General features: G+C 42.9%; 1 protein-coding gene across 1 annotated transcript in view; it reads left to right on the top strand.

The window, feature by feature from the left end:
• The window catches only part of st18 (ST18 C2H2C-type zinc finger transcription factor), a 194,190-nt gene that overhangs the window by 146,887 nt on the left and 23,994 nt on the right, over positions 1 to 23,309 (top strand). The window contains exons 10-14 of the mRNA XM_078216977.1: positions 877 to 1,088; positions 7,035 to 7,271; positions 10,094 to 10,209; positions 14,036 to 14,098; positions 20,695 to 20,763. Coding sequence (XP_078073103.1) covers positions 877 to 1,088; positions 7,035 to 7,271; positions 10,094 to 10,209; positions 14,036 to 14,098; positions 20,695 to 20,763 — 697 coding nt within the window. The remainder of the gene's footprint in view (positions 1 to 876; positions 1,089 to 7,034; positions 7,272 to 10,093; positions 10,210 to 14,035; positions 14,099 to 20,694; positions 20,764 to 23,309) is intronic.

The raw sequence follows: 23,309 nt of genomic DNA, 5'->3' as shown, positions 1-23,309 counted from the left end.
CGCACTCCACGGGAGTCGTAGCGGGCAGGACCATGCAAAGGCCGTTGACCTCGGGTGGGATTTTCTGGTCTCGGGTGGGCGTGGTCGGAAAATCCCACTCTATATATTTTTAACTCACTCTCAGGATTTTTAACTAAATTGAATTCAGATTCTCAAACTGCTACAGTGGGATTTGAACCCGCATTCTCTGGATTTGTCCAGGCCACTGGATTGCTAGTCCAGTAACACAAATACTGCACTACCCCTACCTGGTGCATGAAGCATAGAGAACTGTATCAAATCCGTAGATAGGGGCAGGTCAATTATTGATGCATTTTAAAATACCACCCAATGGAAACTATGGCAGCCCAAGTTCTCTCATTTGTAACAGTGACAGTTACTTGCAATCTGACGATTCAACCTTAGATTTGAAGGTTTATATGATCAGTTTAATTTTCCCTTTTCATAATATATTGTACTTTATATAAACTGGGATATCAAAGAGACTTTAGGGACAATTTCATATCTTTATTACATTGGTGTCAAATGCTGGATTCACTGCAGCATTTATTCGGATTCTGGTAGATTCTTTGCCACAAACCAAACAGTGTGCTACTCTTACGTAAATAAAACAGTAAATGCTGAAAATACTCAGCAGGTCTGGCAGCATCTGCGGAGAGAGAAACAGAGTTTAACGTTTCGAGTCTGTTATGACTTCTTCAGAGCTACTTTTACGTTCCAGTTTAATATTTATTTGGTTTCTGTAGATATCTTTGCACCTTCTATGTCGCTTAACTAGAAACATAATTTAAAAAGATGAGGGAAAAGGTCAAACTATTAATGTAATTAAGTTGTGGCACTCATTCCAATGCATTTTTCACCTGCATCTGTTGCCAGCCAAACACTTTTCAAGTCCGGTGACTTCCTCCAGCCGACTGTCCAGTGCCTCTGTACAAAGCCCATGCCATTCCTGCCATTCCAGTATCTACAGTTACAGTCATGACGCTGAAGCCACTCATATAGCAGCCGCAGCTATCCTCAACCTATCCACACGCTGTCGAGAGATGCCAGAGAACCTCTGCACAAAGGCACAGGATTTGTCAACTAAGGTGAGCTAGTATGTACAAAATGGTCATTTCCATTGAAACTATCACTGAAGAATATAAAACTAAGAGGTTTCTGAGGTAGGAAATGAAAATCTCTATAAACCTGTGGACTGAGTGTTCATTAGCTGTGAATGTTATTGTTTGTTGTAGGCCAGAGGATTGGGAAAGGTTTGGAAACCAGCGAAAGGTCATTACAAAAAAGAGGGAGAAATTGGAGTATGAGACAAAACTAGTAAGAAATATAAAAACAGACAGTGATAGCTTCTACAAGTATAGAGAAAGGAAGAGAGTAGCAAAAGAAAGCACTGATCCCATAGAGGGCGAGACTGGGGAATCAGTAATGGGAAACAAGGAAAGGGCAGAGATTTTGAACAAATGTTTTGTTTCTGTCATCACAGTCAAAGACAAGACACAAAAAGCATCCCAAGAATAATAGAAAATCATGAGGAAAAGGGGAACCTAAAACAATCACTATCATTCGAGAAATACATTTCCATTAGAATCTCAGGCACTCTCAAGAGATTTTCTCCCTTCACAGAATATTCACAGGACACCGGAGTAAAGTCACGCTGGCACCATTTACAACAGCTGTATAAAAGTGTGAACCTGGTGCCCTTACCTCCGAGGGGCATTTTGGAGGTGAGCGCTCAGGAGCACCCTACAGGGTGCTCAAGGCTCAGGGGGCACCACAGAATACGCGGGGGATGCAGATACATGTAATTTGGGGGTGGGGGTGAGGTTTTGTTCATGTGATCTCAGAGCGAGGGGTCTCGCGTAGCCCTCATCCTTCCACTCATGTCAAGGTTTCCCCTGCCTCAAAGGGGTCTGGTGGCTGGCTTGCAGGCAGTGTCTCCCATGTCTTCCCTGCTTGGCTGCTTTTCTATTCCACGCAGTGTGCCCTTCCTTTGTGGGAGCTTGAGGTTGAGTCACATGAGAGGAGTGCAGAAAGTCAGTACTGGTTTCCACTCCGAGCTCCCATGTTGTGCTTTGGAGTGAAGGCGATCTCCTCGGGCACAGTGGGGTGTCTTAATTCCTGCTGCATGAGGCTTGAACATCCTCCAACATGGGGAGGGCGGCTGCATGTGTTGTGAACCCCACATTCAGGCAACAGTATGAGCCCAAAGTGCTTTACCTGCATGAAAGTTCAAATCCACTTCTCAGGGAAATTTGATTGTCAGAAATAAGTCTTGGTGTGCATGGCTGTGGCTGATGGAAGGCATGTCAACTCTACAGTCCTTGTGACCTGGGAGAATGAGGATGGCCTTTAGGAATGTGCTAATTGCAGTCTCCTCAAGTACCAGCTGTGCCTCGTCAGCCATAAAAGGAAGCCAGTTGTCAGGAAAAACCTCACACTTACTTGACTAATCAATCCTGGCAATTAAATCTCCAAAACTAAACATCAATGCCACTGATAAGAGCCAAGCCCTTAACCCTTTGGAACCATAGGACCCGTGCCCATTGGGCACCGTAGGGACTGGGATGCCTTATCAATCCCTTTAATCACCTTTTAATTTGACTTGTGATTTTTTTTTAGGGCAGTTTCCCCCTTTAAGGGACTGACCCTTTTACTTTGTCTCTCAGTTTGTTCAGTTTAGTTTAATTAGTTTTCCAGCAAAAGAATTGGAACCCCAGGTCCAAAGCATTGAGATGCAAAGCTTCAACAAGCTTCAACTTGACACCAATTACACTGATGTAAACTCCGATGTCTATCACCACTCACCTCGTTCAATGTCATGACGGGGGCCATCTTTGATGTACACTGGTCTCATGCAACCACTCAACTGCCGTTTTACATAATGCCAGGTTTCAGTGGGGGGGAGGAGGGGTGGAATTCGGGGGTTAGATACCACAGAGACTCTGGAGGGTCCACGTGCTTCATCTTGGTGGAGTTGAGAGGGACCTATGTGGGGATGTGGCAATAGTCTCAGAGGGGAAGGTTTGAAGGAAAACAGAGAGGAACTCACTGAGTGGGGTGCACTTGGGTGGAAGTCCCAGTGGCGTTGAGGGATGAGGGTCAGGAATCCTCATAGCTCACTGTGGTGTTCTCCACTTTCCAGTGCATGATTCTGGAGAATCATGGAGCCAGTTAAATTGACAATTCTATTCATTGGGCCCAATTTTACCATTTTGATTCGAAGTGCTGAATCTGGGTGCAAATCAGATCCGACTTGGAAAAATATTCTCAGGCGCCCCTATATGCATTTAGCCTGAAAAAAAATTGCAAGTCTGAATTGCGCTGTGGGCGGGGCTTATCGTGCCCAAAACGCTGCAGCTCCGATCGGAACTTCGAACTGCGCATGCGGAGTGAGAAAAAGTTTGAAAAACGCTCCCCTGTCACATCGCTCCCGGGCCACAAAAAGCGGATAAAGCGGCCCGGGAGCGAAAAGCGTGAGTGATGGCCCCCACAGGCATCTCCCCACCCCCACAACATAACTGTCCCCCTTATCTACCCACTCCCCCTCGCTACCCAGACCGATCGCGACCCTCTGCCACCCTTCCCCCCCCCACCGATCGCCCATAGAGTGGCAGCGGTCCCCTGTGCCCCACCTCCCCCCCAGATCCATCTAGCCTTCCTCACCCCCCCAACCAGAGAGCGATTGGGCCTCCGTCTCCCTCCTCACCGCCCCCCCCCTCAGAGATGCGTCTGACCCGCCTCCCTCCTCCCTTCCCCCACCAGAGAACGATCTCGCCTGCCCCCTCCCCCCGACCAGAGATACATCTGACCTACCTCCCTCCTCCCTTCCACCCACCAGAGAATGATCTGGCCTTCCTCCTCCCCTACCCCCCCGCACCAGAGAATGATCGCCCTCCCCCGATCAGAGATACATCTGCCCTGCCTCTCTCCTCCCTTCCCCCCACCAGAGAACGATCTGGCCACCCTCCTCCTACCCCCAACCAGAGAATGATCGGACCTCCCTCTTCCCCCACCCCCCCCCCCCCCACCCCCCCCGCCCCCCACCCCAGCAGAGAATGATCGGGCCTCCTCCCCCCACCCCCCGCAGAAAATGATCGCGGCTCCCTCCTCCCCTCCCCCTCACCAGAGAATGATCCAGCCTCCCGCCCTCCCCCCACCGCCCCCCTCCCCCCCACCACCAATCTGAGTCAGGGAGCCGTTGGAAGCTCTGAACTTACCTCTTCAGAAGCTGGAGCGCCTGAAACAGACCTTTGCCGAGCATGCCTGTTTTGCGCAGAATCTGGACGGGCGAACGTGATGGTAAAGGGGGAAGTGCTGTAAAGTTGGGCATGCAATCCATTAATTCAATTTAAATGCATGCAAATGCATTTAAATCGCCGTTGCGCCCGGATGACAGCCATTTTCGGGCCTTGGTAAAGTGGGCATCTGCACGGACACGGATGCGGATCGCGCTAATCGCCTCACGCCCGACTTTACCAAGTTTCAGGGTGACGCAATGGTAAAAGCGGGTCCATTGTCATAGAGCAGCAGCAGAGACACTGATGTGCTGCTGTATGCCACTCACCTGACGAAGGAGCAGCGCTTCGAAAGCTAGTGGCGTTTGCTACCAAATAAACCTGTTGGACTTTAACCTGGTGTTGTTAGACTCCTTACTGCTGTATGTGGCCAGGACCAGCTTCCTGCAGATGAGGGGGAGGCTGGGCCCGTAGCTATAGCTCCCACCCTCTGTTCTTGCCTTAGGCTGCTTTGTTTATTAGGACTTGAGAGAACCTTTCCGCTGATTCCATCCCTATCTTTGCTACTGGCTTCCTGTGCTGAAATCCTAGACTCCATCTAGTGGCTGAAGGTGTCAGTACAGGGGGAGATGGTAACATTACGGGACTGATAATGCAGAGGCTAATGCTGTCGGAGCAGACGTTCAAATCCCACCACAGCAGCTGGTGGAATTTGGATTCAGTTAATAAATCTGGAATATAAAAGCTGGTTGGTCTTAGTAATGGTGGCCTTGAAGCTGTCATTAATTGTTAATTTAAAAATCTGATTTATTGCTGTCCCTTAGGGAAGGAAATCTGCCATCCTCACCTAGTCTGGCCTTCATGTGACTCCAGACCATTAATAATATGGTTGACTTGGTAATGTGATTGGCTGTTAATTGTCCTCTGAAATGGCCTAACAAGTCACTCAGTTCAAGGGCAATTAGGGTTGGCAACAAATGTTGGCCTTGCCAGTGATGCCACACCACATGAAAGCATAAAATCAATAGTTCTGGGATTTCAGTTAATAACTGCACTGACCAACTTCTACCACTAGGTAGAGCATGGTCAATCTAAAAGTATGATGAGTGTATTTTTTTTATTATATACTGTGTGTTACAGTATTTACTTCATATTTAGGTTTTTTTTGCAAGTTATTTCACCTCAGAATGCAGAGTGAATACAATATTTCAACTTTCAACTTATTTTATCCGTGCAAAGGAATCTAACTCTGGCTTTGATATTGATTCCTATGGGAACATATGATTCACTTAAAGTTGTTCCATTTAATGTACAACATTCAACAACACACCCTCAACTTGAAGTGAGGACTTACTGTACCTGTTCAGAGAAGGCTCATTCGGCTGATTCCTGGAATGAGGGGGTTATCTTATGTGGAACAATGGAGCAGGTTGGGCCGATGGTCATTGGAGTTTAGAAAAATGAGAGATAATCTTACTGAAATGTATAAGATTAGGAGGATGTGTGACAGGGTTTTTTGATTTGATTTATTATTGTCACATGTATCAGTATACAGTGAAAAGTATTGTTTCTTGCATGCTATACAGACAAGCATACGTACATAGAGAAGGAAAGGAGAGGGCACAGAATGTGAAAGAGTTAAAATAGAGTTTTAAAAGCAAAGAAGGAGAGTAAAAGGTAGAATTAGAGGGTATGCTGGGCACAGCTTGGAAGAAAGCTTGCCGTCCTGCTCCAGCGCCATCTTGGATCTTGTGGATGGATATTGAGAGGATAGTTTCACTCATGGGGAAATCCAGAACTAGAAGACACAGCCTCAAATTAAGGGTTCTCACATTTAAGACAGAGATGAGGAGGAATTTATTCTCATAAAGTCATTATTTTCCTCAACAGGGAATGGAGGCTCGGTCATTGAATATTTTCAAGACTGAGTTAGACAACTTTTTGATTGACAAGGGGGTTAAAGGCTATGGGGGTCAGGCATAAAAGTGGAGTAAGATCACAATTAGATCCTCCCTCCTCGAGGGACTGAATGGCCGACTCCCATTTCTTAAGTTCTTAGGTTTATATAGAGCAACTTCCCAGTGTTAGCTGTCAACCAGAAAAGAAAGATATAAATATGTAAAAGATATAAATCATATGGAACATGTATTTGTTTGAATCATGTCCTCAAAACTATAAGCTAATGTTATTTTCCAAAAATGTGAAACGTATTTACAAAATTGCTAATGTAATAATTGTGAAAGTTAAGCAGATTACATGACTGCAAAATGACCTCAATCTGACCTGATGAAAGTTCCTCTTGGCAAAACTGTCCAATTAACTTACAGCAGCCGAATCATTCTACATTGCCATCATACAGAATGAATTTGTGAAATATTATCATGTTATCTCTGAGTCGCTATGAACTTTAGTATCAGTATGGTTTGTAACCATTACTTTCATACTTCCTGCACCCAGTTCGGTGCTATTTCCTTCTCAAATCAACCAAGTCTTTCCAAGTCCTTACATTACTGCTTCACTTATTAGGGCTTGCCAGAACCTGTGATGAAAACAGATATTTTTGGCCTTTATTAAAGGATTAAAACTTGTCTACAATCTTTTAAGATTTGGCTGAGCTGGTCATCAACTGGAGTTACTGGATTACGTTTGCATTTGAAGCAACAGGAAAACAGCTACAACACCACACTCCCAATTGATGTTCTATAAAATAATCTTCAAAGTAATGCAATCTCTTTAATACAGTATAGTAGATAACATTTATTTCAATTAATAACAGTTGTTGGCCTCTTTTTAATACAGATCACAGATATAGAAGTGGATGAAAACGGGACACTTGATTTAAGCATGAACAAGAATAGAAACCGGGACAAAGTTGCCACTGTCATTTCTGCAGTAACCACCCCAGAATCTCCCCCCTCATACCTAAACAGTATCTTGATAACTCCTCAGTACTACCAAGCATTGTGTGAACAAGAAGGATGGGATGCACCTGTCAACTACACTAAAGCACAGATACACAAGGAAGAAGAGAAAGAGGTAATGCATGAGGATTTCCTTTTGATCATTGATGGAAGGCATGTCTGAATGTGAGTTGCAGTTGTCTTTTCATTTTTGTTGCAACTAAATTTGAACTGTTAACAGAACTATGTTTGGAAAAGCAAATGATTTTTGGGGTGATTCTGTGCTCTGTCAATTCCAGTGGTGCTGGTCGGGGCCCAGCTCCGGAAATTACACCTTTGGTCCATTATTTTTCATCTATTCATTTTCCTAATTTCACTGAGACCAGTCGTCTCCAATTAAAGTGTTGGATTGCAGAATTTCCCTTTTTTAAAAATATGTGCATTTGCATAACAGGTTAATTGTAGTGTGTGGGGTCAGAAATTACAACATAGATAATGGCGAGGTTAATGGCACTAACTGTTTTTCATGAAAAATGCAGACAGCAACTTTAAAAAAGTGCAGATATGCAGATAAATGCAGAAATTCAGAAGGTGCTGTTAAGATGCACTACTCCTTCATATCCTGTGAAAAAATAGCATCTCACAATCTGGTTCACCATTCAAAGGATTGGGTTCCTGTATTTATGTCATTATGTGGACAGGGACTAAATTAATCACAGAAAGTTTGGGCCAGATCACTTCCGCCTAAGTACCCTTTTCAATAGCATGACAACCAATCTTTCAGGCACTGGAAACTAGCTTTAACTGCTGCTAAAGATTGTTGATTTTTTTTAACTTTCTGCCGCTTTTTCTGTTTCTCATAAACAAATCTTTTTCTTTCGCTGTCCTTGTTTTGCTTTCTGTACTTAATTTAATATTGAGTTAAATTTGCATTTCCAGTTCAGTCATTATTTTTAAACCTGATTGGTTGAGGAGATGCACCATTACCAGGCCTACAGATAGCATATCCCCTGTGGAGGGTGCCACACTGGACTGGATTCTTCGATCTCCTTTTCTTCATCCTGATGCCAGCAAGAGTGGAGAATTACAGTCAAAACTCCATTCACTGCAGCATCACTGGAGAATCCCAGCCACGGGCGAGGTCGGAGGTTTTCAGTGTCTGTTTCAAAGTCTTTTTTTAATTCTTTCATAAGAATAGACCTTGCCAGTGATAACCTGTAGGTGTCCCTGGCAAGGTCAGCAATTGTTGCCGCTTCTTAAACGGTCTTGAACTGAATGGCTTGCAAGGCCATTGCAGAGGGCATTTAAGAGTTAGCAACATTGCTGTGGCTCTGGAGTCACATGTAGGCCAGACAAATAGGTAAGGAAGATATCCTTTCTTGAAGGACATGAGAGAACCATTGCAACAATCAATGATGGTTGCAATGGTCACCTCTATTGAGATTAGCTTTATATTTCAGATTTAATGATTGAATTTAAATTCCACCAGTTGCCATGGTGGGATTTTGAACCCTTGTTCCAGAACATTAGCCTGCATCTCTTGATTAAGTAAAGGCAAAGTCAGCATAGTTCCAGATGGCCAAAGGCTGCTCTGCCGTTTGAGTGCGAGAGCTAACTGGTGATGATTTAACCTGAGGATCACCACACCTCAGGCAAGGGGCAAATTTGAGAAGGTGGGGCTTTCATGAGGAACCTCAGCCGGAATGAGAATTGAACCTGCACTGTTGGTGTTGCTCCGCAGCATGAACCAGCCATCCAGCCAACTGAGCTAACAGATTCCCCGCTTTACAAATGATAGTAACACCCCGCACCAGCATTTCCCCCTAACTTGCACATCTGCAGCAACTTGCTGTGCAAAAGCTCATGGAAATTAGATATGTCAAGATAAGTCTATTGGACAGCAAGTGCTGTTCATTTGCTGGTCACGATACATTTGACCCAATATGTTTCATGACAGTTGCAAGGTCAACACTACTATCAGACATCAATGTATAAAATTTGACGCTACAATGGTGTTCTGTTTACTTAGCAGGAACTCAGACCTAATTATCAAGCAGGGTTCTGTGTTTTATGCTAATGCCTACTTTTTAATAAAATTAAATCAGAGGGTAACTTTTCTGTTATTTTTCATGTGGCATCGTGAAATTACCAAGTTGTATCAAGTTTGGATTGGTAAATTGGGCTGGATTGATCTCTAATGATAACCAGGCCTGACGAGACATCAAATTGAGACCCAGTCTGCCCTCAGTCTGATTCAGTCATCACTCTTGATCGCTGACCCATATTGGCTCCCGGTTGAGCAAAGCCTCAATTGTAAAATTCTCACCCTTGTTTATGAATTCCCCCGAGACCTCACTTCTCTGTGTACTTCTGTAATCCTCCATGTCTTAAGATATTTGCACTCCTTCAATTCCGGCCTTTTGCACAGCCGAATATATTTGTGCTAGTATGGGCAGTTGCAGTCACAGCTGTCTAGAATTTCCATTTTAAATATTGCCCTCTCTAAATCTTTCTCCTTTAAGACACTCCTTGAACCAAACCCTTTGACCAAATTTTTGATAATCTGCTCTCATATCTCCTTATGTTGCTTGGTGTCAAATGTTGTTTGACAACACTCATATAAAACACTTCAATCTCAGGGACATTAATGGTACTGTATATTTGCAAGTTGTTTTGTTACTATTAAATATATCAAGGAATATTTTCAAAAGCATTTTTTTTTTCAAATTTCTTTTAAAAATTTACTTTTTAATTTTTAAAAGACAATTTAATCATTTGCACTGGCTCAGGGTAGATTTTCGCATTCAGTGATAAATTAATGAGATTGAGCAGAAACTCATGGAATGAAAGCACTCTTCAATAAGTGCAGTTTGGGGTAATGATTTGCACCCAAATTGCTGATTGTGTCCAAACCAGAAACTCTACCATATCTCTTTATTTGATTTGGTATGATCACAGAAAGAAGATATTGGCCCAGAGGAAAGTATGGAAGAGAGGAGATATCCTGGTGAGGTCACTATTCCAAGTTCTCAGCCCAAACTTCTGAGCAAAGACTCAAAGAAAGAGCTCATAACGTAAGTTACAGCTCACCATTCATGACTTTGCTGAAATGTACAACAACTTGCATCCATCATTTAATAAATATATGAACGTTGCAGGTTACAATATTTGATGAAGCAATTTGTCTTTATCTGGTAGTTTAAAGTGGATAAATGCGAATTTACAGCCAGTTTTCTTTATTTCCATTGAAGTCAAATGGAAATTTGGGATTTTCCAATTTGCTTTCACCAAATTTGCTGTGCTGTACATCTACCTCATTGAATGATTTGACAAAGCAAGAGAAATGGGGAGGAAATGAAAGGATTTCAAATTTTCCATCAAAAAAACTGCATATGGGTACGTGGCATTTCTATTCTAAGGTGCCAATTAAATGCCTCCTTGCTGGGCAGGAATATGATACCTTTGTGTCCTCATTAATATTATAGTGAGTTGTGAATGGAATTAAAACTGCTCGAGTGCATTTTTGTATCGTCCTATGCACTATTGAATTTGTTTTACTGCTCCATGCACTAAAGATGTTTCAGTATGCCAATTCAAGGAATGGAAAAATACAATATTGTGAATCAAGAGTCATCCAAGGTAATTTTAGTTTTTTTTGTCCATTTGCTGGCTGTGTTAGAGGTATAGAATCATAGACTCCTGCAGTGCAAAAGGAGGCCATTCGGCCCATCGAGTCTGCACCGACCACAGTCCCACCCAGGCCCTATCCCAATAATATTCATTTAACTAGCTAATCTCCCTGACACTAAGGGACAATTTAGCATGGCCAATCAACCTAACCCGCACATCTTTGGACTGTGGGAGGAAACCGGAGCACCCGGAGGAAACCCACGTAGGCACGGGGAGAATGTGCAAACTCCACACAGACAGTGACGCAAGCTGGAAATTGAACCCGGGGCCCTGGTGCTGTGAGGCAGCAGTGCTAACCACTGTGCCACATATTCTATCATCATGCCAGATACTTTGCAATTCTTATTTAATCCTATCTCCTCTATATTTATCAATATCCTAGAGATTGCATTGTATAGATACTCACAATTTTTCCCATGTGCCATAATTGAAATGCTTACATCTCCTGTCTATCCTTTGATGAAGTGGGCAAAGTCTTGTTTCTTTTATTTCTTCATTTACTTTCAGAATTTTAATTGACAAAGATCACCCCTTAGCTTTAACCATAGAATCATGAAAGATTACAGAGCAGAAGGAGATCATTTGACCTGTCATGTCCAGGTTGGTTCTCTGCAAGAGCAACTGCTATCAACTCTAGATTTATTGCTTTATCACTCATGATCTCAACTGGAACCCTATAACTCAATTGATAAAGTTGTTTTCAAGAAGACGAGTTGCCTATGGAGCAAATTACTTTCCCTTCAACAACTTTTAACTTTTAATGATGTCTAGTTGTGCCATCTCTGTGCCCCAGACTTGGGTTAGCAGGGTGTTTGAAGGACTAAGTACAAGATTGGAAAAAAATATCATATATGGAATCATACCTAACTAGTATACTCACAAAACAAATGGGTAAAAGGTTTCTGTAAATGTTCCTAATGTAACCCTGCTATGTGATAAATCATACTATGCTATGAAATTATGGATGTTGTTGTTACACTAGTAGTGTCACAGGGTCTTTTATGTCCATCTCAGAGAACAGGTGAATAGGTTGAGAAAGGAAACCTGGGCCCCAATCAACACGTGCTTAACATACAGAACATTTAACTTCATAGAATTATACAGTACAGAAGTCTGTACCGACTCTCCAACAGAGCATCTTACCCAGGCCCTAACCCTGTAACCCCACATATCTCCCTAATCTATGCATCTTGGGGCATAAGGGGCAATTTAGCATGGCCAATCAACCTAACCCGCACATCTTTGGAGTGTGGGAGAAAACCAGAGCACCCAGAGGAAACCCACACAGACACGGGGAGAATGTGAAAATTCAACACAGGCAGTCACCCAAAGCTGGAATTGAACCTGGGGCCATGGCGCTGTTAGGTAGCAATGCTAACTGCTGTTCCACCGAGCCACCCTATTCAGTTGTGACTAGTAGTCCGTTCTGGTGTGAATTATCATTCATCAGCACAGGAAAAACAAGTTTCAAGGCTGACACTTAAATGCTGGAGTCCTGTCAGCTGCCATCTTTCAGAGGAATATTATACTAAGGAGGCTAGGAAGGAAATTGCGGGTCCCCTAGCAGAGATATTTGAATCATCGATAGTCACAGGTGAGCTGCCTGAAGATAGGAGGATGCCAGCCTTCAGGAGAACAGTGACCACAACACCACACAACCCTGCCACAGCAACCTCTGCAAGACATGCTGGATCATCGACACGGATGCCATTATCTCACGTGAGAACACCATCCACCAGGTACACGGTACATACTCTTGCGACTCGGCCAACGTTGTCTACCTGATACGCTACAGGAAAGGATGTCCCGAGGCATGGTACACTGGGGAGACCATGCAGATGCTACGACAACGGATGAATGAACACCGCTCGACAATCACCAGGCAGGAATGTTCTCTTCCTGTCAGGGAACACTTCAGCAGTCACGGGCATTTAGCCTCTGATCTTTGGGTAAGCGTTCTCCAAGATGGCCTTCATGACACACAACAATGCAGAATCGCTGAGCAGAAACTGATAGCCAAGTTCCACACACATGAGGACAGCTCAACTGGGATCTTGGGTTCATGTCACACGATCTGTAACCCCCCACAACTTGCCTGGGCTTGCAAAATCTCCCTAACTATCCTGGCTGGAGACAATACACACCTCTTTAACCTGTGCTTAACCCTCTCTCCACTCACATTGTCTGTACCTTTAAGACTTGATTCCCTGTAAAGACTTGCATTCCAACCATTATCTTGTAAATTGAGTTTGTGTCTATATGTGCCCTGCTTGTGACCACAACTCCCACTCACCTGAAGAAGGAGCGACACTCCGAAAGCTTGTGTTACCAAATAAACCTGTTGGACTTCAACCTGGTGTTGTGAGACTTCTTACTGTGCCTTTGAAGAAGAGCAGGGGAGATCTCCCGATGTGCTGACCAATATTAATCCCCCCATTAAAATCATCATTAGATGACCAGATTATCCGAGCATTATCTCAGTGTTGTTTGTGAGGCCTTGCTAAGTGGAAATTGGCTGTTGTGTTTCCCTATGATAGTGATTCCATTTCAAAAGTACTTATTTGGCAGTAAATCACTTTACAACATCCTGAGGTTATGAAAGGAATTACACAATTGCAAATCTTTTTTGTTTATTCATTTACTTCAAACTGGTTGTCTTCTAATTCCTCAGAGTGCTGTTAATTATTGTGAAGATGTTGCTAGAAACTGTTGCCAGAATTTCCTACTGCCTGTATACATCGAAACCCTCGTAGCGTACATATGAACAGACAAATTAGGTGCAGGAGTTCGGCCGCTCGAGTCTGCTCCATTATTTGACCAGACTATGGCTGATCTTATACTGGCTTCAACTTCAGTTTCTTTCTCACTCCTGATAACCTTTGACATCTCCTAATTTACAGATTTTTCCCCTTTTTCCAGAGTGTAAAATAACAACTCAGGGATAGCAAGTACTCTGTGTAATAACTGGTTACAAAAGCTTTTCTACAGAAGCTTAGAAAAATATCAGTTATTCAAAGTTTGGAATTGCCATCAAAACACAAGAAGAGTCAAATTACAATTCAGGAGGTAACTCTTGAGTAGCGAAACCAAGTCATAACCACCTCCCGCTACGTACAGAGGCATGGATATTCTTAACTTAAATAATGATCTACGTTGAAAGCCTGGAGCTGCTGTTATTTTGACCATCTTTTTTCTTATGCTCTTTCCTAGTTGCCCAACCCCAGGATGTGATGGTAGTGGCCATGTGACTGGTAATTACGCATCACACCGCAGGTATGCGAAAGTAGTTTTTCTCACTCCTGAACACCTATACGAAGCACTAATTTAATTAATTATAAACACTGATATCTGAGCAGGGGTTTTATTGCAATGTATAGGTACATTATTATGGTCTTTCCTGATGTTTTCATTGTGTACAAGCTAGAAGGGCTTATTTTTGAGCTGCAGTTTATTCTTCTATGTGGGAGAGTTAGGCATTCAAAACAGAAAGACTTCTTTCTGCACAAAGGGTGCAATTGCACACTCACTTTACAAAATTACAAAATAGTTTCTATCTTGTCTCCACGGACCTTTAGAAATGGACAAGACACGACTCAGGGATTCCCACTCCCATTCCCTAATTTTTACTAGTATGGGAGAATGTTACAGGCTTGTATTCATCACCTGACTGGCTCCATTTCAGGGGTAGGCACGGTTCCATTGCAGGGGTAGTCACCTCTTACCTCCCCACAGTTTTTGTGGAGTGAAACCGCTTTTGAAGGACTTGTCGAAGAATAAGCTGCAGCTCAAAAAATAAGCACTTCCAGCAGGTCCACAATGAAAGTGTCAGGAAAGACCATAACAATGTAGCTGCATAATGAGACGCAGCTGAGAGCCCGGACTTCCATCAGTTTGTTGAAATAGGTGCACACAAGAGAAAACATTGCTTGATTGACAGGATTGTTCTCAGATCCACTTTACCAATGGCTCAATGTTTCTTTACACAAGATAAAAAGATGCCAAGTGCTTCTAGTTTCTGTGATTGATCCATTGAAGTTCTGGCTGATTGATATTTTTATACCATTCCAGTAACAGCATAAAGTCATAGAGGTTTACAGCATGGAAGCAGGCCCTTCGGCCCAACTTGTCCATGCTGCCCCTTTTTTTAACCCCTAAGCTAGTCCCAATTATCCGCATTTGGCCTGAATCCCTCTATACCTATCTTACCCATGTAACTGTCCAAACACTTTTTAAAAGACAAGATAGTACCCGCCTCTACAACTACCTCTGGCAGCTTGTTCCAGATGCTCACCACCCTCTGTGTGAAAGAAATTGCCCCTCTGGACCTTTTTGTATCTCTCCCCTCTCACCTTAAACCTATGCCCTCTAGTTTTAGACTCCACTACCTTTGGGAAAAGATATTGACTATCTAGCTGATCTATGCCCCTCATTATTTTATAAGATCACCCCTAAGCCTCCTACACTCCAGGGAAAAATGTCCCAGTCTATCCAACCTCTCCTTATAACTCACACCATCAAGTCCCGGTAGCATCCTAGTAAATTGTTTCTGCACTCTTTCTAGTTTAATTATATCCTTTCGATAATAGGGTGGCCAGAACTGTACACAGTATTCCAAGTATGGACTTACCAATGTCTAGTACAACTTCAACAAGACGTCCCAATTCCTGTATTCAATGTTCTGACCAATGAAACCAAGCATGCCGAATGCCTTCTTCACCACTCTGTCCACCTGTGACTCCACTTTCAAGGAGCTATGAACATGTACCCCTAGATCTCTTTGTTCTGTGACTCTCCCCAATGCCCTATCATTAACTGAGTAAGTCCTGCCCTGGTTTGATTGATCAAAATGCATCACCTCACATTTATATAAATTAAACTCCAGCTGCCATTCGTCAGCCCACTGGCCCATTGCAAGATCCCATTGCAATCCTAGATAACCTTCTTCACTCCACTATGCCACCAATCTTGGTGTCACTTGCAAACTTACTAACCATGCCTCCTAAATTCTCATCCAAATCATTAATATAAACGACAAATAACAGTGGACCCAGCACCGATCCCTGAGGCATACCACTGGTCACAGGCTTCCAGTTTGAAAAACAACCCTCTACCACCACCCTCTGTCTTCTGTCATGAAGCCAATTTTGTATCCATTTAGCTACCTCACCCTGGATCCCGTGAGATTTAACCTTATGCAACAACCTACCATGTGGTACCTTGTCAAAGACCTTGCTAAAGTCCATGTAGACAACATCAACTGCACTGCTCTCATCTATCTTCTTGGTTACCCCTTCAAAAAACTCAATCAAATTTGTGAGACATGATTTTCCACTCACAAAGCCATGCTGACTGTCCCTAATCAGTCCTTGCATCTTTAAATGCCTGTCGATCCTGTCTCTCAGAATACATTCCAACAACTTACCCACTACAGATGTGAGGCTCACTGGCTTGCAGTTCCCAGGCTTTTTCCTGCAGCCCTTCTTAAACAAAGGCACAACATTTGCCATCCTCCTATCTTCATGCACCTCACCTGTGACTATCGATGATTCAAATATCTCTGCTAAGGGACCCGCAATTTCCTCCCTAGCCTCCCACAGTGTCCTGGGATACATTTCATCAGGTCCTGGGGATTTATCTACCTTGATGTGCTTTAAGACTACTAGCATCTCCTTCTCTGTTATATGTACACTCCACAAGACATCACTATTTATTTCCCCAAGTTCCCTAACATCCATGCTTTTCTCAACAGTGAATGCTGATGAGAAATATTCATTTAGGATCTCACCCATCTCTTGTGGATCCGCAATAGATGACTTTGTTGATCCTTAAGAGGCCCTACTCTCTCCCTAGTTACTCTTTTGCCATTTATGTATTTGCAGAAGCTCTTTGGATTCTCCTTTGCCTCATCTGCCAAAACAATCTCGTGTCCCCTTTTTGCCCTTCTGATTTCTCTCTTAACTCTACTCCTACACCCTCTATACTCTTCAAGGGATCCACTTGATCCCAGCTGCCTATGTATGTCATGTGCCTCCTTCTTCTTCTTGACCAGAGCCTCAATATCCCAAGTCATCCAGGGATCCCTACTTCTACCAGCCTTTCCCTTCATTCTAAGAGGAATGTGTTTACCCTGAACCCTGGTTAACACACTTTTGAAAGCCTCCCACTTACCAGATGTCGTTTTGCCTTCCCACAGACTCCCCCAATTAACTGTTGAAAGTTCCTGCCTGATACCATCAAAATTGACCTTGCTCCAATTTAGAATTTTAACTTTTGGGCCTTACCTACCATTCTCCATAACTATCTTAAAACTAATGGAATTATGGTCACTGGTCCCAAAGTGATCCCTCACTTACACTTCTGTCACCTCCTCTTCCTTATTTCCCCAGAGGAGGTCAAATTTTGTCCCTCCTCTAGTCGAACCATCCACATACTGAATAAGAAATTCCTCCTGAATACACTCAACAAATTTCTCTCCATCCAAGCCTCTAATACTATGGCTGACCCAGTCAATGTTGGGAAAGTTAAAATCCCCTACTATTACCACCTATTTTTCTTGGAGCTATCTGTAATCTCCTTACATATTTGCTCCTCAATTTCCCGCCGACTATTTGGGGGCCTATAGTACAACCCTATCAAAGTGATTTCCCCCTTCTTATTTCTCAGTTCAACCTATATAGACACAGTGTGCAAACCCTCGGATATATCGCCTCTCAGTACTGCCATGATGTTTTCCTTAATCAAAAGTGCAACTCCCCTTCCTGTCTTACCCCCTGTTCTATCTTTCCTATAGCATTTTTTAAAGAATGTTATGAATAGCAATTTAAAGCTTGTCCATACTTATCATTGTTACTGTGAGGTTCATTGGTTCTCTACTGAATGTATACTGGGCAAAACGATGTGGAATTGCCATTTGTGTTTTATTCATTTGTGAGACATGGGCGTTGCTGGCTGGCCAGCATTTATTGCCCATCCTTAGCTGCCCATGTTCAGAGGACAAAGAACAAAGAAAATTACAGCACAGGAACAGGCCCCTCGGCCCTCCAAGCCTGCACTGACCATGCTGCCCAACTTAACCAAAACCCCCTACCCTTCCAGGGACCATATCCCTCTATTCCCATCCTATTCATGTATTTGTCAAGACGCCCCTTAAAAGTCACTACCGTATCTGCTTCCACTACCTCCCCCGGCAATGAGTTCCTGGCATCCGCTACTCTCTGTGTAAAAAATCTGCCTCGTACATCTCCTTTAAACCTTGCTCCTCGCACCTTAAATCTGTGCCCCCTAGTAATTGACTCTTCCACCCTGGGAAAAAGTTCTGTCCATGCCTCTCATAATCTTGTAGACTTGAGAGTCAACCACAATGCTGTGGTTCTGGATGTAGGCCAGACCAATTAAGAATGGCAGATTTCCTTCCCTAAGGAACATAAGTGAATCAGATGGGTTTTTCCAACAATCGACAATGGTTTCATGGCCATTAGTAGATTTTTAATTCTAGTTTTTTTTAATTGAATTCAAATTCCACCATTTACTGTGGTGGGATTTGAACCTGGGTCCCCAGAATAATAGCTGAGTTTCTGGATTAATAGTCCAGCGAAAATGCCACTAGGCCATCACCTCAACTATTGGCATGGAGCGTATGAGGGGACATTGGTTGGATGGAGGGGCATGGGTTGGCATTGAAGATATGAGGGCAGATTGGGAAAGGTGTGGGGCATAGATTGGCTTGGAAGGTATAGAGGTTATTGAGGGTGGCTGGGGGGCATGATTTTGCATGGGTTGGCATGTATGGGCATGAGAGCTCTACAGTAAAGGGTGAGGGTTAGAGGACCTAATGCTGAACAAAACAACTGCTGTGAAGTTTCAGAGAACCAAGGCAGGCCTTTTAACCAGCCTACTTCATCACTCAACAACTCCGCTGGTTGCCTCCAAGCTGTTCCAGAGTCATAGGCCCAACTCCAACATGCATCATCATTCCCCACGACCCCCCCCCCATCTCTGCCACCCCACCCTGCACTAAATATAAATTGGGCTTTTCAAGGCACATTTTCCCAAGACAGATGTGCCAAGCAAAGACATTTCCTGACTCCCGCTACATGTCTCCAACATGAAAATCGAACCCATAATAATAGTGTAATTGCAGAGTTGGGTTCTGATTTGACTGAAGTGCAGTAATGTGACATTAATTGGGAAAGTCATGGGTGCCCTTGCAGTCAAATATACTTCCTGGATCATTTATGAATTTACTGTAGAGCTTTTTTCTTAAGTTTTAAAAAAGCAGCAACTCTGATATACGTGATGGAAACTTTCAACTTTTACTGGCCTGGAATAAAGGTTTGCATATGCATGTAACGCATGAGTACAAGGTATGGTGATGATGGATACGGTGCAAGTTACAGTGATTTAACTCCAGTCTTGCTAATAACACTTGGTGCTTTTACAGCTTCTGCTCTCAGACACAAGTGTGGATAACTGAAGCCTGGATCGCAAGTTATAAAAATGATTTGCAAAAAAATATGCATAATTTCTCCATTATGTGTTCTGCCAGCAACTGTATCTTTTAGAAACAGAAAATTGGCCTGCAGTTTGTGGCTAAATTAAAAACCGCTCGCTTGTAAGCTGCATATTTGTTTTCAAAATGTCTCAAGTGACTGTTGTGCTTATCTAGCTGGACACACTGCAATAATATAGCATGTTAATGATTTTAAAGGAACTACATCTGAATCTTAAGTGATTTAAATTGAGTTTTCTCTTGGAGTTTCTCCATTGAAGGAAAAGACACATATATATATATATTTTTCCCAGTACATGGAAACCTTCTCAGTCTGTGACCAAAAGTAATAAAAAAAACCTTAATATTTATGAGCATCACATGAGCATCATATTAAAAGCACACATAAACATTAAAAAAATAGCCCAAGCTAAATTTAATTTGCATTGTAAAAATGTGTGCTTCGTTGTGCTGACGCAAGTTTGTGTTAGCACACAATTTTAGACAGACCATTGTGCAATTTTACAAACAGAGTGAAATAAATGTCTGTAGGCTGAATTGATAAAATATAATATAAAATGTTGATGCTCATTTGGAGCATTGATGTCTCCAATATTAACAGCAAAGAGTGCGTGGTATTGAAACACAAATCTAGCATCTACGTCATTCTGTCATATTTGATGCTGCAGTGATGTCAGGTAGAGGCAATTAAGAGATACATTCTTTTAAACATTCACTTTTGCATTCTATTGGCCAGTCTTCTCGGTAATTGTGTCATTTACAATAGATTGACAAATATCAATGACTGTTCCTGCAAAAAGTTGAAATCTGAGAAATTTAACTTTGCGCTCTTCAAATTGAGAATATCCTTTGTTATGTCACATAAAATTCCATACCGTAAATCCAAAATTTCAAGATCACATCCCCAGTCTTCAATATTTCAATGTAAGATTCTGCTAAAATTCAAAGCAATATAAATTATGCAATGGAGATAAATGATCCTGTGTAATCTCATAACACATTTTTGAAAGGTAGTTAGTGGTGGCAGGAGGATGATGTACATTAAGCCACTCACTCAGCAGTTCCTCATTAATTAGATGTGTTGTATCATTCTGAAATGCCAGTAATGAAGTTAACTATAACCTGCAACAAATTAATCTGTTAACAAGTAAATAAAAATCCCTTGTAACAATTGGATTTTTAAATATTTACATGAACAATAGTCAGGAACATCCTGTTATCAGATTGGATCGTCTAAATATGAATGTGAGAATCTCTGCTGGCAGGTAAAGGTGATAGGTTTCTCCATTTCTCATTTAGGAAATGTCAATATATTATCAGAAAGGTAATAGAAATTAAATATTTGCTTTCTTTTTTTCAGTGTGTCTGGTTGTCCTCTGGCTGACAAGAGCCTAAAGAGTCTTATGGCAGCCAGCTCCCAAGAACTGAAGTATGCTTTCAAAGTCTATTTCGTAGAATTGTCCAATATCTTTCCATGGTTGTCAATGTCTGGCCTGAATGACTTATGGGAGGCCTGCTGACCCACAGTGAGATAGTAGGTGGAATTCTCCCAAGCCCCTGCTGCCATGTTTGATGGCGGGCATTGTGGGAGAAAATGCCAGAAGGCCCAGATATCGGTTTACACTGGCTTGAATTTACAGTGGGAACTTCCACTGTGCCCACTATAACGGATCAGAAAACCCACCATAGCATGGCCTGTACCTCATTTGCATCCCGCTAATGGGACACTGATGAAGGCCTGACCCAGCACGTCAGAATCTCCATGATGGGTGGGAAAACATACTGGTGCGAAACACTCTCGTACAACTTGGCATGCAGATGTTGGACTCATCTGAACAATGCTTAGAACTGTCTCTGGAGTTCAGAATGGAGGCCACTGGCAACCCAGGACCCTGGAACATCTCAATGGTGGATGAGGGTTTACATCTGAGGTGGACCTTCCAGATTAGATATCCTGGAGGGGGTCCATCTTCCAACCTCAGCAAGTTCTTGGAGATTCATCTTCATTCTCAGAAGGTCCATCTGCTGGGCTCAGTGTGTTCATGGAGATCCTCTTCATTTTCTTTCTTCAATAGTGTGTCAGTGATGTTGGGTACCTTTTGGCATTTGGACATGGTGACAGACTAGGTGCTATTAGGCCACTGAATACCACACAAAACACACGGAAGCATTATTAATTAGGTCAGTGCTGGAAGATTTGACGTGTTTTCCCACCGGCTTCCACAGCGGGAAATACTCCACATTCCCGCCCCCACCACAGCACTTTGTCTCAGATTGGGAGAGTTCCGCCCAGTTGACACATTAAAGGTTATATTCAAAGCTTTCAGTGATCAAGAATGTTTTAAAAATAAATCCTTCAAAATATCCTCTTCTGGGCTTCTCCGAAGGCTTTTGCTGAGGTACTTGCTGAGTTAATTAATCTCAGCAAGGGATGCTATTATCGGCCAGTGTTGCTGAACTATGGAGGGAGGAGGTCAGTCAGGGTTCGCATTCTTGGTTGCTCTCGAATTATGCTTGTTATATGTTGTATATGGAGGAAGGCTGGTATCAAATTCAGATTCAATAATCTTCATTCTCAAATTGTCTGCTAGCAACCATAGTGGAGGATTATAAATTTAGGGCAGAATTCTCCCATTTTGAGACTAAGTGCTATGGCGGGTGCAGGAACATGGAGTGTTTCCTGCTGCTGCGGCCGGGAGAAAAATATGCCAAATCTTCTGGCCCCAACCTCATTAATTAAGCACCCGGGTATTTCATGCCATATTCTCTGGCGGGGCAGACCTGGATAATGCATAGTCTGCCATCATATCCAAACACTTCATTGGAAAAGTGCCCAACATCACTGGCCCACTATTGAAGAAAGAAGATGAACCTCCTGAAAATGAAGACAGATCCTCGGGAGCATTCTGTGACCGGAATATAGACATCCTGAGAATGAAGATAGATCTCCAGGAACACTCTTAGGCTGGAAGATGGGCCCTCTCCAGGACACCTAATCTGGAAGGTCCACCAACAGATGCTCCCCTCACCTACTGCTGTGGTGTTCCAGGGTTGCCGGCAGCCTCCATCCCGAACTCCTGAGGCAGCTCCCCAGCCATTGTTCAGGTGAATCCCGACATCTGCGTGCCACATTGCTCCAAACATGTTTCATGCTGGCATGTTTTCCTGCTGGCACATGGAGTATCTGGCATGGAGAAGCAAGCCTTCAAATGAGGTTCATGCCAGCCTCTGGAGTTTTCCAGCCCACCATGGCAGGCATCAGCAGAAGATCCCACTGTAAATTCACACTCGTGTGAAACCAACTTCTGGGAACCCCGTCATATTCTCCCACCACGCCGGCCATCAAACACACCGATGGGGGCTTGGAGAATTCTTCACTTAGAATTATGCTCTCTTTAGGAAAACTGTAAAAAAGAATAATCAGCTATTTTACGAATGGATACCTCTTGCACAACAAAGTATAGAAATGTGTTGCAATTTGAATTGTCACAATGTGAAGCTTCTACAGTTTCTCACATCTGACATTCCTAATTTTAGGCACGATTTCTGGGGAGAAATGGGACAGAATGGAGATTAGCTACTTCACGAAAGTAAAGGAGGGCAATAAGGATGAAGATTCACCTGTTGTCATTTTGCAGTAGCTTATGGTCAAACGTTACGGAGAGGAGAGGGATGAATTTATCAGCCCCATTTTCTCCTCTTACTATCCATCCACAGAAAGGTGTTTTTAATTTCCCCCTTTATAAGTGGTGGCATACCCTTCAGTTTGAAGTCGTCCAACATGTTATTAATAACCCTACAGCAAACCTAAGATAAGGAAATATAAGAGGGTTGGCTTTTTTTACACACAAAATGCAAGAAGGGATTTACCAACTTCCACCCCTTTTGCACTCACACAATAAAAGGGGATAAGAGAAAGGGGGTCAGGAAAGACGATGGTAAAAATAAAGTCACTGTTTAGTCCAGACTCTAGAA

This window comes from Mustelus asterias, chromosome 7, assembly GCF_964213995.1.
Source record: "Mustelus asterias chromosome 7, sMusAst1.hap1.1, whole genome shotgun sequence".
Lineage (NCBI taxonomy): Eukaryota > Metazoa > Chordata > Chondrichthyes > Carcharhiniformes > Triakidae > Mustelus > Mustelus asterias.
This window is presented reverse-complemented; position numbering and strand designations above follow the sequence as displayed.